Below are 16,773 nucleotides of genomic sequence, written 5' to 3' on the forward strand. Positions count from 1 at the left end.
CTCAGGCTGTGGTCACCTTGGCAGGGCACAGAAGAAACAATCAAGGCAAAAAGTCCTCACAGTGCCACCAGAAATGATTTTTTCTTTTGCAAACTTCCTTTTTCCTAGGAACCCATCCCTGCCTCCTGGGGGTTTGAAGACCTTCTCTTGGCACCACGGTGGTCGCACATGGAAGTCACCTCTCACAGGCTTTTCACCTTCCTGTCCCACAAGTCAGCAGAGCTCAAGACTAAGAGTAATGACCTCCCCAAGCATGCCAGGGTCACCCAGAGAGGAGGCAGCTGTAGGAGCTAAACAATGACTTGAAAATTAAAACAAACATTTTGGCAGGTTCTGAGGGTCAGGTTGTCAGCCAGAAATAAGCAACCTTGGGTAGGGCTTTGCAGCAACCTTGAGGTTTCCCTGAGAAAATATCCTGTTCTGCACATATTTACCTTTAGTGAAGGGTAGGCAATTACTCTAGTCCAACCCCATGCAATCACCAGGAACATCTTCAACTAGACCAGATTGCTCAGCCCCATCCAGTCTGACCTGGAATGTTTCCAGGGATGGGGCACCCACCACCTATTTGGGCAACCTTCTCCAGTGTTTTACCACACCTTACAAAATACTTGTTCCTTATATATAATCCAAAGTGATTCTCTTTTAAAGACCAGTATTCCTTTATTCTAATGCAACCAAATCTCAGGAGAAGCAAGTACAAACCCCTGCCACTCACAGCAAGACAGCAGCAAGACTTGCACATTTGGCCAGAATCCAGCAGGAAGTTCTTCAGAAATCACCAACAGCAACCATTTGCTCCCCTGAAAAAAATATCAACAGTGGCAGTTTATGCTGCAATGCCAAAAACCTCTGAAAATTACTGCATGTTCTATTCTACCAACTGGAAGAACTCAGACCAGCAGCAGAGTGTTGCCTTTCACTGGTCCTGCAGGATTGAGGGCACAATCCTATGACAGCTCCTCTGGGGACACAACACACCCTTTTAACTGCAGCCAAGATTCTCACTATCATACCCTTTAAGAAGAAAAGTGCAAGTTGATGGCATGAGAAACAAGAATTATTGTTTCACAATTCATCTCAAAAGGCCATACCCTGGGTCACTACTGTCTTTCCCAAAGGAATTATTCATGCATTCAGAGTTCACATGGGATATGCTTCTCTCATCTAATTAGAAAAGTTCAGTGTGCTACAAATGAAAGGAGTCAGGAGGACTTATGTCCAAAGTTGCTTTATTTGGCATTTTTTCAGCAAAGGAAATACAGAAAACAAGACAATCTATCAGAAGAGCACATAACTTTAGATAAAGAGTAACCAACAATGAACAGGACACAACACTTACAAAAACATAAAACACTCCATTTTGATTTAGTCAAGTTATTTTCAAATCTGAAATAAAACAGCTGCCAAAGTCCAAAATTCTTCTGTAAATTTAACTCAAAAGTTTTGTTCAAAACTTGTTTTAAAAAAAGAAAAATACCCCAAAAACATCTTTTAAAAAAACACAACACTAACAAACTCCCACTTTCTGTACAGAAAAGAAGCAAAGTATAAATCAAAACTACAAAAAGAGCCCAACTGGCAATGAAGCATTTCTGGTATCCCAAACAAGTAGGGAAAATAGAGGATCAGTTAGTGCATTGTCTAGAAAAGCTATTTTAATTAGAAAAAAGTAAAATATAAAAATAAATAATACACACTGTACCTACAATGGTAGAGCAAATGCCATCCTTCACATCCTCAGTGATACAGAGAGACACATGCAACATTTTGCCAGTCCCCAGAGCAGCCACCCCTCTGGAACCAACAAAATCCTGATCCCGAATAGAGTCTTCAGTCTGCTCAACCCTCTCTGTTGATTTTTCAGCTTGACAGTCTGTACTCTTGGTAAACACAACATTAAAAAGCACCCTGAGGTAGCTCATTTTTGGCAACCCTCACCCTGGGAAGGTGCTCAGAAGATGTCATGGTGTGACCCCACCCAACAACCAGATCAGAGGAGTAACAGTGTCTATCTGCCACCAAAATCATGACAAATCAGTAAATTCAGGCTCTGTAAGACTGACATCACTACACTCACAGCAGTGACACAGGATGGTGGGCTCAGGGTGTGACATCCCACACAACAGGGTCCAACCACAGGATAAAGGCTTTCAGTATTTCTGTGTTTAATTAGACAATAAAATGGATGGAGAGAGGGAAGACTGCTCTGAACAGTGCATAAAACAAACACAAGATCTTTTGAAGTTAGTCCATGGCTACTGACAGCTAAGCAAGGATTGGAAGTGGGTATTAACAGTTCCTTTGGAAAATAACCAGAGACTGACAGCAAAACAGAAGGGAAAGATGGAGATGACAGTGTTTATACTACTGGCCTTTGTTTCCAACTCCTCCTCACACTTACATATTTAGAAAAACCCAACCTCCTGTTTCAAAACAAAACAAATGAAAAACCCACAAAACAAACAGAAAACCCACCCCAGGATTAGAAAGAGAAGTCAAATAAATACATTACTTATGTATTACATAAATTACTTTGTTTTCCCAACTCTGGCTGTTATTTTCTTCAACCTGTCACCTGCTTGGAGCCCTTTTGCTCTTCCCCAGTAATTTTGACAAATCCAGTGTGGTTTGAGTCCTGTGGTTTGGAGTCCAGAAGGTCACTCTGGAGAGAATTAAGCAATACTGTCATTGGCACATTCGCTGAGGAAAAGGAGTTGGAATAGGTGGGTAAGAGCAGGACAACCAGATGACAGGAAGAGGGCAATGACCCCAGAGACACTGCAAGTGAAACTGCAGACAGAGGGTGGTGAAAATGAAACCCTTCTCTGCTGCAAGAGCCATCAGGCACTGGAAGAGAATCCCAGGGAGTCTGCAGAGCTTCCACCCACGGGCAGTTTCCAAATTCAGCTGGAAGAAAGCAAATCTATTGTGCAGAGCAGCAGCACCAGGAGTGGCACAAGCAAAGTTGGTGCTGCCTGGGATCAGAGGGCAGGACTAAGTGGTCCCTCCGGTTCTACTTTTCAGGATTAAGGGTCCAGACTGGATAACAAACATTGTGTTGGTCATTTCAGTGATCAGCTCAGTGTCTAGCTGGGGCAGTGTATGTATATCTCTCCTTTCTGGCTGCTTCTTTCCAGCCAGTCCAGTCTGTTTGTAATGTTGACTTCAGGCTGCTGGGCTCTGATGACCTGGTAGATGAATAGAAATCCTCTAGGATCCTAGAAAATAAAGACAAAAAACAGGGGAAAGGGTGAATAGTGGCCACTGTGTTGCTGTCCCAGGTTGCTCTTGGGACAAAGAGGGAGAAAAACGCACAGTGGGGAAAGTGGGAAGCAACAGTCACCAAACTGCCCTTTGGGGAACAACTGTAGGACCTCCCCTGCTGTTTTAGTTTTGGAAACCCCACACTACAGAACTCAGAATACAACAGTGAGATAAGAAATACACAAAACCCTAAAAAGATTTGTAAACTTTCTGGTTGGGAAAAGAAACACAGAACCGTAAAAGGATTTGTAAACTGTGAAAAGTAAAGTAACATTCCCAGTTGGAAATACACCAGCAAGGGACACATAAATAGTCTGGTATTTCAGAATGTTATTCTGATGTTTGACATGCAATTTATAACACCACCATTAGATGGCTTTGAAGACAAGGGTAAAATAAATGTCATCTTTATTTTTCATGTAGAAGAGTATGAGAGGTTTCCATCTCCTTACCTAATAACCCTTCATACAGCCAAAATATTTCACAAAGTATTTTGGAATTGAGTATATAAATAATTCTTACCAAGGAAGTGAGTGAGAAATTGAAACAGCAAGGCAACTATTCATCTATCACAGAAATGCTATTTTTTTTCTCCCTCTCATCTGCACCATTTTATCTTCTGGTTATACACAGAACATAAATAAGATTGACAGGATAGAAATTGTGTTCATCACTCAGAAAAGGTCTCCTTGTTTGCAAAGAGAGCGTTTGGGGTTTGTAGCACAGACTTCAACTCTTCTTTAAATGGGCAGGACAACCTCCGAGATGTTTCCTACACCTCCACCTTCATCCTGCCTGCAGCAAACAGGATTTATGTCATCCTTCCAGACAAAACCACCAGCTGTGCTCCAGGAGACCAAAATTCACCCACATGTTTCTCCTTTCATTCCTCCTCTGCCCACTCCTGTTCCTGGCTTGTCTCCTAAGTGACAAGCAGGAAGAGGAGCATGTTTTCCCCAGCAAAACATGCCAGGCAGCTTTCTGTGAACAGAAAATAAAGTGATTTGCTAAGGAACAGGTGATGTCTGGAAACCAACACAGACAACATCTTCACTCGGGTTGCAAAATATTTATGTCTGCAGGAAACCTGGCGGGCAGCTGAGAGCAGAACTATCCTTTCACTGACATGTTTGTGATGAGGGCTCTTGGCTGGTTTTTATTCAGCTCCCCCCCTCATTAGTTCTGTTTAGCAATAATATTTTAACTGTATTTTTGGGGGGAGGTTTGGGCTGGGGTTAGTTTGTTTTTTTGGTTGTTTTCTGGTTGTTGTTTTTTTTTCCTGTGTGTAGTGGTAAGAAGGATAAAAGAATGAGGCTGCTGTATATTCACTGTGTATTTTTTGCTCTTGTGTGGCAGTTAAAAATAAGCCAAATATATAACCTCCTACTCATGATAAAGCCACACTTGAAAGCAAACCAAGGTTGCCCTAAAATGAGCCTACCCAGCAGGGCCATGACTGCCAGAACCCCTTTCCTCTGAGCAGGATGCATTATACCCATCTGCTCCATGAAAGAGGGAGTTATACCCTGAGTTCATCATCTCAAAGTCTGGTATTTAGCTGCCTTTTCTGGAAAAATTATTCTGAAGAGTCTCCTAAAACCAAACAGCTACCATGTTTTTCTCAACTACTGAGTGACTCGCTAATAAGGAAATCAGATGTACTTTAAGGAAATCCACTGAACAAACAAGTCAAATCACAGGATAAAACAAGAATTGCCATAAATTTTAAGTTAAATCTTACAAACAAAGCCTGCCCCAAACTGAATTCTAGAGAAAAGTGCTGTAATGGTTCTGACATAATTAACTGCTATTTTTACTATAAACAAAGCAATGGAAAGTGTATCTAAGCACTCGTTTTTGTCAAGCTTCCCAGACAACTGAGATTTCCTGCACAAGACTTGTTTCCCATCCTTCCACACCATATTTGGCCACCAAAATTTCACTTTCTGGTAACTAAGTAGTACAGATGAGCAATCAAATTGCTATTTGCCACTTAACAAACCTGAATCTATACTATTTGCAGCAATTTCTAACATTTAAAAACAATCAGGGCACCTTAAACTCCTGTTCAGGGTATTAAGTGATCTCTACCTGGTAACAAAGAGGTATTTTCCACTAGACCTATAGTACTTGTGTAACATATGAAGCACACTGAGTTTCACTATTTCTTTGAAATACAGATAATTGCTTGTACTCAGACACAACCATAGATCATTAGGTTCAGTCTTTAACCAAATACCACCTTGTCCCCTAAACCACAGCCACTAAGTGACAAAGACATAATGCTGTTCACATCTGAGTTCCATAAGATTCCCACTTCAAGGAAAACCTGAATGTTTGCATTCCCAAGCAGGAAAAACCCATTTCTGTGCTGGCACTTTTTGCAGAGTACAATCTTGGATCTGACCTTGCCTGACTCTTCAAGTTTTCTTCTTCCAGCTTTCATAGGTCACATCATATCTATTCAATAACATGACCCACATTTCTATTTTCCCTGTTGCTATAGTTTTTTAAAATACAAACATGTTATTTGACTACTGATAAACCTTTCCACATGGCAAAGTCTGCATAAGCTATCCAGGAGACAACATACCAAAGCTTAAAACAAAACAAGAAAAGCATTCTGGCCTTTATATGTGTGAAATATTTATCTTTATGAAATAGCTCTCCCTCACAGGTCTCCACAAGCCTCCAGAAACAAAACCATGGGTAGAATTTTATCCCCCTGCACACTGCTACACCCTGAAAACTAACTATAAAGCTCTTTAATTGGCCAGGCTGAAATATGAGTATCCTGCAAGCCTTGGAATAAGCAACTGATGCTGTGGAAAACCCTCAGGTTGAGGCATGGAAACAACAGGTAAATCACAGCAATTTCCTCAGCTTTATTTTGCTTCAACTCTGGCTTCTTGGTTTGTTAGCTGGGTTGTTTTGTATTTGTTAATTTTAGCACTTTTAGCTGAGTCAAAGAAAACTTTTAATGAGCAGAGGAGCACCAAGAAAGCCTGGGAGAAGCTTTGCCTGGGAATTCACTGCAGCCTCCTCATTGCACTTGCACCCAGTGAGAGGCACAGCTGTTTTTGCCCCTGCTTGGCAGAGGGTGAAAAAACAAGTTTCCCAAAGCTTGTGCATCAGCACTTGCCACAAAGGGTGCTCAGTTTGCCCCCCAAAAAGTGACTTTTTACCAACCACTGCAGAACCACATCACTTGGGGTGTTTGTTGTACATAAGTATGTTCTGTAAGTGATATATAAGGCAATTTCCTGAGGAATAGAATACCCATTTCCAACCTCAGCTCATCTTAATTTCCCAAGTATCTACCATGAAGAGAAATGAAATGATAAAAACAAAAGCAAAGCAAAAACTAACCATATTCTAAGAGCAGAAGCATTTTTTTTTCAGAGAAAAGTCCCCAGTCACACATACAAAAAGCTGGGTTTTTTACTCTAAAAAACAGGCATCTTGACAAGCCTGGAGAGGCAGTGCTAGTTATCTAGTGCAGAATGAAAAGAAGCATTGAAGCCCCAAACAGACACTGGTATTCTCCAGCCAGAGTTATTTTCTGTTGTGTGGTTACAGAAAGTGCACCCAAAAGTATGTGAGGGCACTGCTCCTCCTTCCAGCACAAACTGAGGACAACACAGAATAAAACCAGTTTTCTGGTTTCTCCAAGATGTTTCTGCCTTTTAGTTGAATTCACTACAACTTTAAGCAGCATAAACATGTTTCACGGTTGATTGGAGACAAAACAAGTCACCACAAAACCAGATGAGGACCCACAGCTGGGGAGGTTCAGGGGATTTCCTCATTACAATATGGTGTTTGTGGAGTAGTAACATACTGGAAATACATCATTAAAAACTGCTGTAGTTCCACAGGTATTCTAAGGATTCCTAAGAAAGTGCCAGTGAAATCATACACAAGGTAAATTGTAAATAACTCCAAGCAACAGGCATAAAAGTGCATAAAAAAATAAAATTAAAAAAATCTGATGGTGATCGAGTGATCAAACTGCATCACTATAGGAGTTTTACAGCAAATTCATTAATGAGGCCAAATGTACCTCAGGAAGATGGACTAGACCTTTCTTTAGGATGGTCACTGTGTGAAGGAACAGGAGCAGCTGGTCAGAATTACTCTGGATAAAATAATGCTGCCTTTATGCAAAAAGGATCCGAGTCATCACGTTACATTCTAAAAACTGAAAAGGAACTGAAAAAACTACAGACTAAGACTGAAAAAATAGACTGCATTAAAAGAACAGTAAAGATTCAGGAGCTCAGTCCATGTGAGCTGGTGTTCCTAAATATATCAGGAGAATTTTAAGCCAGACACCACGTTATGATTTAGTTGAACATAAGTGAAATGACCAACAACCATCACATTTCTGTGCTTTCTGAAGCCTCTGGCCTCCCCACTCCTCTAACTTTTTTGTTTATTAGGTCATTAGTAATTAAGACTATGCAGTTGAATTGACCCATGAGCAGGTCCTTACACATCAAATACATCACACTGACCGCAATTTCTCCTTAATTCCTCATTAGGAAACAGATTCATATGCCAAATTTCAGCACACTTAATGGTAATCCTGTTTGTCTTACATACAAAACCAGTGCCATAACCAGTAGAAAACCCTTCCCTTGAGGGGCCATCACTCTGCATAAGTGAGTTTCTCTCCAGTTTAGTTCTTCTGCCAAAAATTCTCAGCATTCTGCACTTCATGGTTTTCCATGAAAACATGAGATCAGTGAGTTAATTCTGCTGAGATTTCTGCCTGAAAGCAAACCATGTGCTTGGGTCCTTCCCTCAATTTGTTGCCTTGTATTGTCTGTCAGCAGTGGGAAAGCAGCTCTTAAATTTACACACAACTGAGAAAACCTCTAAATAAGTGTAAAAATAGTTTTACTTGTTCAATATCACAGTCTCATACCCCACAATGGTATCTCAGTCTTACTCTTCTCTGCATGTGACCAGAGCTTACTATGAGCTCTGTGAAAACCTCTGGTTCCCACACATCAGGGACTCACCACTTCAACACCTCCTGAATATTTTCTTCCTCCAGAACAGCACAATCAGAACCACGACCACAAGGACAATCACCACAATAATTGCCAGCCAATGCAATGAGGGTTCCTCTTCTGTGGAAACAAAATGACAAAAAACACACCAAAATTAAGCTGGTTTATAAAGAAAATAAGAAAAAGAGCCAAGAGGATGTCTGAGTAATGGCAGTAGCTCCTGTGATATTTTCAAAGGTATTGCTGAGATACATGAAAGCAGCAATTGCTCAAAAGTGAGAGACTCCATGAAACTTCAAAGACAAAGTCACCTGCCCACAGAAGACGTGAAGAGAAGATGAGCTCATAGTCCAACCGTGGCCAAGAAAACTGCCATTCCCACACCAGATACAATGGTTGGCAGGAACACATCAGCAGAACTTCATACAAGTCTTAATGCTTTCAGAAGAGTTTCTTGGTTCACCAAGAACTTTTTTGTTTGTTTGTAAAACAGAAGTTAATCTTTTCACTTTTAAACAATTATCACTGTTGAAAAGGTTACATGAACTCTCAGAAAAGAAGACAGGTCTGCAAATAGCCCTACCCAACACCTAAGCATAAATGTTGCTCCCTGGTTAGACATCAACCACTTCACTTGACTGCCATTAACCAGAATGTTAACACAAAGGCTCATTCAATATTCACTGACATTAAGCTAGAACACTTCATTAATTAAAATTTATTTGAATCAAGCCAATGCTTTATGTTCCTTAAAGCTGGGTTGAACTATTGTTTCAATTTCTGTTCCTCCAAAATATAAGACCACTAAAACAACAGGCTGTCAGCTGAATTTTGTTCTCTTATCAAGAAATAACAGCCTTAGTTTCCTGCTTCCTAAGATACATATTTTCTTTTCATAAGGCCAAAACAAAACAATGTTGAATCTGAGACAAGAGAAAGATTTAGTTTGCTTTTTCCATTAGTGTAATTCAGAATTAAGAACTGATTTTAAGTTTTAGAGAGAAGATACCAAAAGTCAGATCTTGATCTTTACTATTGTTCCTAAATAGCAATCACTTATTGAGCAAGTAACTTCAGAATTAACCCACAGTTACAGGCTGGTCTTCTTGTCTTCCTAATTTATCAGTGATCTCCTCTTAAGGCTCTAGATTTGAACACATGAATTTTAAATTACCCAAGTCAATGCTCCTGTATAAGCCAAAAAAGGTAGTTCAGCTTTTGATGTTTCTATTTCTTACCTGTAGAACTAAGGTGAACATCTTTCCAGCAGAACAGAGTGTTGAAAGAAATAATAAACTATTTAGGTATTACATTTGCCTACAACAACCCAAATAAAGCATCTTCCTCCCCCCCCCGTATGCCTGAAAACACTATTCCTCCCTGACCATTGCTGTAGTGCACCTGTGCCTTGGCAAAAACATCAGAGAAACTACAACATAACACAGGTTAAATACCACAAAACATGTATTAAGTTCAACTAAAACATTCGGTTCTCAGACAGCTTGTTATGACCTTCAAAACCTTCTCTTCTGTGTTCATTAAGAGACCCACAGAGTCTTGACTATGTCTAGGTAGGTATCAGGTGACATGGATATTTATTTTTAGGCTGGTAAAATTATGAAGGCCTGTGTCAAAATTGAAGTTTGACTTGCTGCAAAACACATTGTGCCTCTAAAACCCATAGTTTGGTTTTTATTTCCCTCTTGGACAGGACTTCACTATGTTACTGGCTCAAAGATAGCAACAAATGCAAATAGTATTTCCTTTCTTCTTCACATACACACATCTCGATCCTCTTCCCAGCAGACTCCTACAAAACAGGGAGGCCAGGAGAACACCAACGAGGTACTTGTATTGTTCACCCACCTTCCTTAATTTGCACATGCAATTCCCTTGTTTCATTCGTGTTGTTCACTCTGCAGGTCAAGGATTGTGCACTGATTCTCTGAGTGTTGAAGATCTCCAGTGTGCTGGTGATGGACACCATCCCATTGGTGTCCCTGATCACCTCCTGTGTAGGAGTAGAATTGAACAAGTTGTTCCAGGTGATGGTGGGCTCTGGGAGACCAACAGCATTACAGGTGGCTGTCAAATGACCTTCAGAAATGTTGTAATGGACAGATGCACTGAGACCTTCCAACACACAAGAGACAATCCATCACCACACTGAGCACCCCGTCATGAGTAACAGCAGTCTAACCATTATGAATCCAAGCAAAGCTTACTGAGCCCAATGGCACAGAAATCATAGAATCAGTTAGGTTGGAAGAGACCTCTGAGATCATCAAGTCCAACCCTTAATCCAACCCCACTTTGATTACCAGATCATGGCACTCAGTGCCACATCCCATCTCACCTTAACCTCCATGGTCAGAGAATCCACCACCTCCTTGGGCAAGCCATTCCAATGCCTGACCACTGTCTCTAAAGAACTTCTTCCTGATAGCCAACCTAAACCTCCCCTGGCAGAGCTTAAGCCCATGCCCTCTTGTCCTGCTGTTGGTTGCCTGAGAGGAGAGACCAATCCCTACCTGGCTGCAGGAAGAGTTCATTGAATCAGGTTCCCTCCATGATTTAGCATCCCTTCCCTTATGCATCCTAATGATTTTACCTAATCTGAAATCCAGGTATTGAAATAATCTTTTAATTAAAAAACCATTTCTGGTCCTGCCTGCTAATTCCCTGTTTGGCACAGCAGCTCCCAGCACTGGGGTTGCAGATGGCACCAAGAGCAAACTGCAACAGGCAGTGTTGGTTTGCCCAACTTCCAGGTGGGACTGCTCAAGGACTTCCAAAGATCCCACTCCCTGCTTTACAGCTGCTATTCAGGGAGTAACAACCAAGAGCCAAAACCACCACACCAGTCTTGAATATGACCCACAGAGTCTTGCTCACAGCAGTAATGTTCTGTTTCTACAGCATGTTCCACCATCACTGCAGCTCCTGAATCTGCTCAGGGAAATACTGCGGGTGAGAAAACACCTCTTATTCCACTAGGAACATATCCCTGAAGAGAACCTCACCAAAAACACTCAGGCAGGTACGTCCCGAGACAGAGCCTAAAGGGAAAGCATTGAAGAGACACGTGTAACATCCTGAGTCATCAATCCTGGTGTACCAAAAAGTGATGCTTGTCTCATTCAGTTCCAGGCTTGTGAAATTCATTCTGTCCTGATAGGGCTTGTGAATCTTTAATCCCTTCTGTTTGCTGTAGGTAGCTATGTTGCTGTGTGATTTTCCAGAGCCCTTTTGCCACGTCACTTGCAGAACCTCCATGGGCTCTGTCAGGGCACAGCTGAGAGTCACGTTGTCGCCCACCCTCACTTGTCTGTGTTTAGCCTGTGGAACCACTGCAATGACATGAAATAGGGAGTAAAATAGGCAGTTATCAGATATATAGAAGCCTAATGCTGATTCTAAAGTCTGGATTACCCACATATACAACTCCTTCAATTACATTCCTCCATCAAACAGCCCTTCGTACTCCTAGAAATCAATTAAGTTATTGTGATTTCCATTGGCTGAGGCTCTGCCTTTCTTCTAAACTGTTTAAACAAAATGGCTTACCTTATTTCTGTACCCCTCCCTGCAGACTTTCTTTTTTGAGTTTGACTAAACCAGCTCATATCTTGCCATTCTCAGTACAAACTCAATTTTGGTCTCCTAAGAGCTAGAGGAAGATTGAATGCATAAAGTAAACACCAAGCAATTCTCAGAGAAGTAAACAGTAGAATGGCTTAAGTTTCTGGACCACGTAGTTTTGGAGTTCACAGGACATTTGAGATGGAGCAAAGGAAAACCAGAAGTTTGTTCTTTGGGGAGGCTCCACTATGGGAAGCTGTGAACTCAGGTGAACAGTGTCCAGTTTAACCATAGATGTGGGATGCTGCTTTGCCTCTCCCATCTCTAAATGCCACTCTAGGAGATTTTACGTCACAACTGCCAGCTCCGTGTCTCTGTCTTAGCTGGGTACCACGTGTCTAACAGCACCAGCAATCTCTATTTTAATTACTTTTGTCTCTGACTGCTGAAGCCTCAGGAATTTTGAAACCAGTTCCCCAACGCTTTTCAAGCAGATTTCAAGAAATTCAACTTACCATTTGCCTTTCCAAGTCCAGAATATGCCAGGCACAAAACAAGAAATTGGAAAGTCATTTTGGAAGAGAAAATCTGATTCACCTGAAGGAAGACAAGGAGAGATGAGTGACTCAATGACACACCATCTTCTGGTGATAACATCTTAAACTACAAAGACTAACAGTAGGTTTGTCGTCAGTGTGGGGTTAGACAACATGATTTGACAGGTCTCATTGCCCTGCTTCCTGTTCCCTGGTCAATTTCCACAATACAGCTGAATTTTAGGCCTGCCTGAAGCTGACATGACATTCAAAAAGAAAGATTTTGCACAAAATTCTTTTGTAACACATTTCACCCACTGCTGTAGCTTTTTGTCCATGTCTGAAAATGAGCTGATGCATCTTCATAGCACCTTCTGTCAAGAACATAAGCAAAGCCCAATCTTATGAAGGTTTCCACAACATGCAAAAAAATATACAAGAGAGAATCAACTGCAAAGCATTTTCTATATTATACAGGTTAAAATAAGAGGACTAATACAGAAATAAATTAATGACAGGAAGAAAAAAATTACTTAAAAACAGATTCCCAGCAAACTTGTGCACACAATGCATACCCACACAACCAGTAGCCTGCCTTTAAATTTTAAACACAGTGCTAAAACAACCCCTCATACAACCAGCAGTTACCAAGCACAAACAGAGGTCAAGCTCTTAACATGTAAAATCCAGAACCAAGAATCCATCAGCAACAAGCTCAGTGAATAATTTGCCAGAAAAGAGTGTAGCCAGGTATTTGAGCACCTCTAAGCAAGGGCGAGCACAGAAAATACTGAGTTATGAAGTGTTTATAAAGCAGTGAAAGATGTGCCACACCTGCAGGCAAGCACAGTTTTCAGTTCCAGTCTTCTGTCTCACTGCTCTGGTACCCATAAAAGCCTCAGTGCACACCCGGGGGAGCTACAGGATGTCACACAATGAGGAACCAGGTTGTACAGTGCAGCTATAAAAGGCAGAAAGAAAAAAAGTCTTAGGTCACAACTCCGATCATGCGTAAAAGAAACGACACCAAAAAAAGGATAAAAAAATCCCAAAATACCAAACTAAAAAAACAAAAAAACGACAAAACAGAACACCAAACCAAAACCCACACACAGAAGACCGAAAAAAGGGGATGGAAAAAAGGCGTTAAAGACTGGAAGCAAGCAAAGCGCGAATCTTTCAGTCTTTCTCTGTGCCTGCCCTTCCCAAAGCGCTCCCGAGCCACGGGCTGTGCCCCTCGCTGGACAAGCCGCTCCTCCTCCGCTTTCTGACAAACTCCTTCAGCTTTTCCAAGAAACTTTGCTCCTTCTGGAGACCAGTTCCAGTAGGAGCTGCTGCTCAACCCGGCAGTCTCCCGGGTCGGAAAGGCGCAGGAAGGAGGCGCGGGCACATCTGCAACATCTGGAAACCCACCGGAGCTGCTGCTGCGTCCGGATCCGCCTCGGCCACCGAACCTCCCCCGGGCACGGCGGGGCGGACAGCTCGGTGACACCGGGCTCTCCAGCCACCCACCCCCCGGTGATGGCAGGATGCCTCCCAACCCGCCAGCGATGCCAAGGATGCCTTCCCCTCCTCCCCCCCCCGCAACCCCCGGTGATGCCAAGGATGCACCTCCCTACTCCGTCCCGCACGGGCACCCAGTGCCCACGTCGCCCCGAAACCCACCTGGGAGCTGGGAATGCGGCCGGAGGGATGGCCGCTCTTGGCCCAGTGCGTGGCAGCACGAATGATGATGGAGGGACGGAGATCCTCCTCGGGCAGATGGAAACTTCCAGCCCCGTCCTGCGCCCTCTCGCAGCCCCTTTGGGTTTGTCGCTTGTCCCAGCCGCGACCTCGCGGTGCTCCCGATGGCGCGGGCAGCGGTCACGCCTCCTGGCACAGCGCCTTGTTCATCCTTTCCTTCAAGGGTTTAACCAAATGACAAATTTGCCTTGGGAGAAAAAAATAGAAGAAAATGAAAATAAAGTGAACGCCACGTGCTCAAAGCAGCAACACTGTGAACGCCGAACCGTTCCAAGCTCAGTAATCCACAGGTGGCAACACGAGTTAGTCCGAGCAGCTCAGCGGGACTGATGGGCAATCACTCGGCTGTCAGAAAATCAGGAGTGTAAACCTGAACGTCAAAGGAAATGTAGGGGTTCACTCCAGTGTACAACAGAGACATTCCTTTTGTGTTCAAAGCACATCCTTCCCTGGTTTCAGGTCAAGGGTAGTAGCATCAGTTGCAGCGACAATGAATTTTTGTTAAAGACATCTGTGCTCTCAAACTAGAATCCAATAGCAGAACAAAGTCATAACAATAAATGATAATAATTTATAATAATGACCAAAAACTCTGAAATTCACCATCCATATACTGGACTGTAAATACTTATTGTTCCAAAGAGTATTTGGGACTTTTTTTCAGACCAGATCAATTTCTTGAACTTATTTTTTGTGAAGCTTCAGCAGAAGTCACACAAGAACATACCAAGGTTTTACTAAACTCTGCAATAACTTGTAAATATTTTTAAATGTCTCTAAATAATATTTCTAAATCTGGTAAATGATTTCTTAATTACCACAAAAGTAATAGTAACTGCAGGCCACTAACAACAAAATGTTGAGTACTAAAGCAAGGCTCTGCCTCTTCTGAACCCACATCCTAGATAAACACAAAACATGTTTTCCCTGAATTCTCATCCCAGATAAACACAAAACACCTGCTTTTCCTGATGTTAGGCCACAGGACATTAGCAGAAAAAGAATCAGTGAAAGAGCATACTGAAAATGAAGATCATTTTATTACATCAATTCTCTAGGCAAGGTGATTTCATGCCCTGTTCCATACTCACAAGCTGGAGGCACTCAAGGGGTCTTGGACAGGGTTTTTCAGCTGTGTCTTCATGGGCAATAAAAAGCTACAACTCTATAATCTCTTACATAATTAGGAGCAGTCTTCTGCTTTCACTGCTACCTTCCTGTTGGGTGGAGAGGAAAAGGGGCAGCAGGAGGGGTACAGAGCAAACTCTGCCCTTTTCCTGTCGTTAGACCACAGAATCTTCCACTGGCAACTTGTCTCTTATGGTTTTATCAGGCTTGACAGAAACCACCCATTTCCCAATGTGATTAATTAGAAACAACATCCTTAGCAATCAAAATGGGACATTCAGTGTCTGCTGTTTCTCCAGCTCCTTTCACACACATACACGTGTTTATATGCTGTTCATACCAGTTGCATTATTTATCCTTCAATGCTGCAGAAGGTCTCCTGTTTTAAACCATCCTTGCTCATAGGAACATCAAAACTGAAAGAGTTTCAAACCCCTGCCAAAATTAATTGACAAAGATGCCCAGGTAGTGGCCAAAAGTCCAGAAATCCTTTCTTAATTAATAGACAGATGTGTGGGAATATTTGAAGCACTGCTACTAAACTGTCCTAAGGAACCGAGTGGTGTTTCAACCTCACCGTGTGTTCACTTTGCCTGTTCCCCTGCTCTCAGTGTCTCAGTGAAAACAGAAAGCTTCTGCTGCCCCCAACAGTCCAGGTCTAACTTAAGTCTGGAGGTCAGGGCAGTGTTTCTTTCAGCTGGATACAGCTGTCCTTGGAGACACCTTCCCCACTACTGTGCTTGATTTAGCACAGCCCTTTCCCTACCAACAACAAGTCAAAGCCACTTACTTGGCTTTTCAATAAAATTTTAGTGCTACCACTACTTTTATTTCAACATCCCATCTCCTAAGATCAGTGGGTAGGTCTTGAATTACTTAAATTTCACTCTGCCAGCTTTCCCTTTGCTGTTCCTTCTAAAGCAGACCAGGTCTCCAGCAACCCACTGACTGACACCCTTCACACACTTTGTTCCTTTAATGAAAATAATGTGTTCTCAAGTCTCCTGTGCTCACCTGCTTTCACTAGAGTTGAGGGGATTTCAGAGGGAACTCCTAAAAACTGCTGACTTGATAGTTTAAAATCAAATTTACTCAGAAGTGCACTGTGCCATCAAAGCAACAAAAGAAGTGAAGTCCCAGGGACATCTTCCTGTGCCTATTTAATGAAAATAAAGGGGACATTTGGGGAACTTTAGTGATATTTTACAGTAACTCGCATCTGCTGAGGCAGAAAAGTTCTGTATTTAGGCAAGTGCTACTACTGCTTCAGTGGTTGGAGAAAATGGAAGAGAGTGATAAAATGGTCTGGGAAGTAAGACAGCTTCTTCTTTGGAAGAGAAGGAATAAACTAAAGCTGAGCAAGGAAAGGATAGTACTGAAGTAGTAGGTGAAATCCAGAGACAACCTCAGGACAAGCAGAGGCAAATGTAAAGTACTCTGGGCAGAGCAGCAATGGCAGAAGATTCAAAACCTTTTTTCAGTTCAGAGGAGAACAAAAC

The 16,773-nt window shown here is 42.2% G+C and overlaps 1 protein-coding gene across 6 annotated transcripts; it reads right to left on the reverse strand.

Moving 5' to 3' along the window:
- Nucleotides 1–1,212: 1,212 nt before the first annotated feature.
- Nucleotides 1,213–15,331, reverse strand: LOC139676000 (OX-2 membrane glycoprotein-like). 6 transcript variants are annotated; one of them, XM_071564376.1, is made up of 8 exons: nucleotides 15,238–15,331; nucleotides 14,069–14,333; nucleotides 13,238–13,364; nucleotides 12,383–12,464; nucleotides 11,309–11,635; nucleotides 10,152–10,418; nucleotides 8,295–8,405; nucleotides 1,213–3,221 (listed from the first exon to the last, which is right to left on the reverse strand). In XM_071564376.1, exons 3-7 carry the CDS (start codon nucleotides 13,292–13,294, stop codon nucleotides 8,299–8,301), a joined length of 840 nt encoding a protein of 279 aa, XP_071420477.1. In that variant the 5' UTR covers nucleotides 13,295–13,364; nucleotides 14,069–14,333; nucleotides 15,238–15,331; the 3' UTR covers nucleotides 1,213–3,221; nucleotides 8,295–8,298. The 6 variants fall into 6 exon arrangements, with proteins under 6 accessions (XP_071420477.1, XP_071420496.1, XP_071420486.1 ...); XM_071564395.1 differs by having other exon boundaries at nucleotides 14,069–14,302; nucleotides 15,238–15,313; XM_071564385.1 differs by lacking the exon at nucleotides 15,238–15,331 and having other exon boundaries at nucleotides 14,069–14,461.
- Nucleotides 15,332–16,773: the final 1,442 nt, after the last annotated feature.

This window comes from Pithys albifrons, chromosome 1 (genome assembly GCF_047495875.1).
Source record: "Pithys albifrons albifrons isolate INPA30051 chromosome 1, PitAlb_v1, whole genome shotgun sequence".
NCBI classification, from domain to species: Eukaryota; Metazoa; Chordata; class Aves; order Passeriformes; family Thamnophilidae; genus Pithys; species Pithys albifrons.

Bases quoted from the DNA above. Each gene is read 5' to 3' on its own strand.
- LOC139676000 (XM_071564367.1), bottom strand. From the start codon at position 12,524: ATGTTATCACCAGAAGATGGTGTGTCATTGAGTCACTCATCTCTCCTT. The intron at 10,419-11,308 runs GTGAGGTTCTCT...GTGTGTTGGAAG, and splicing joins TACCTGCCTGAGTGTTTTTG to GTCTCAGTGCATCTGTCCAT. The intron at 8,406-10,151 runs GTGGGTGAACAA...TTGTTTCCACAG, and splicing joins GCATGTGCAAATTAAGGAAG to AAGAGGAACCCTCATTGCAT.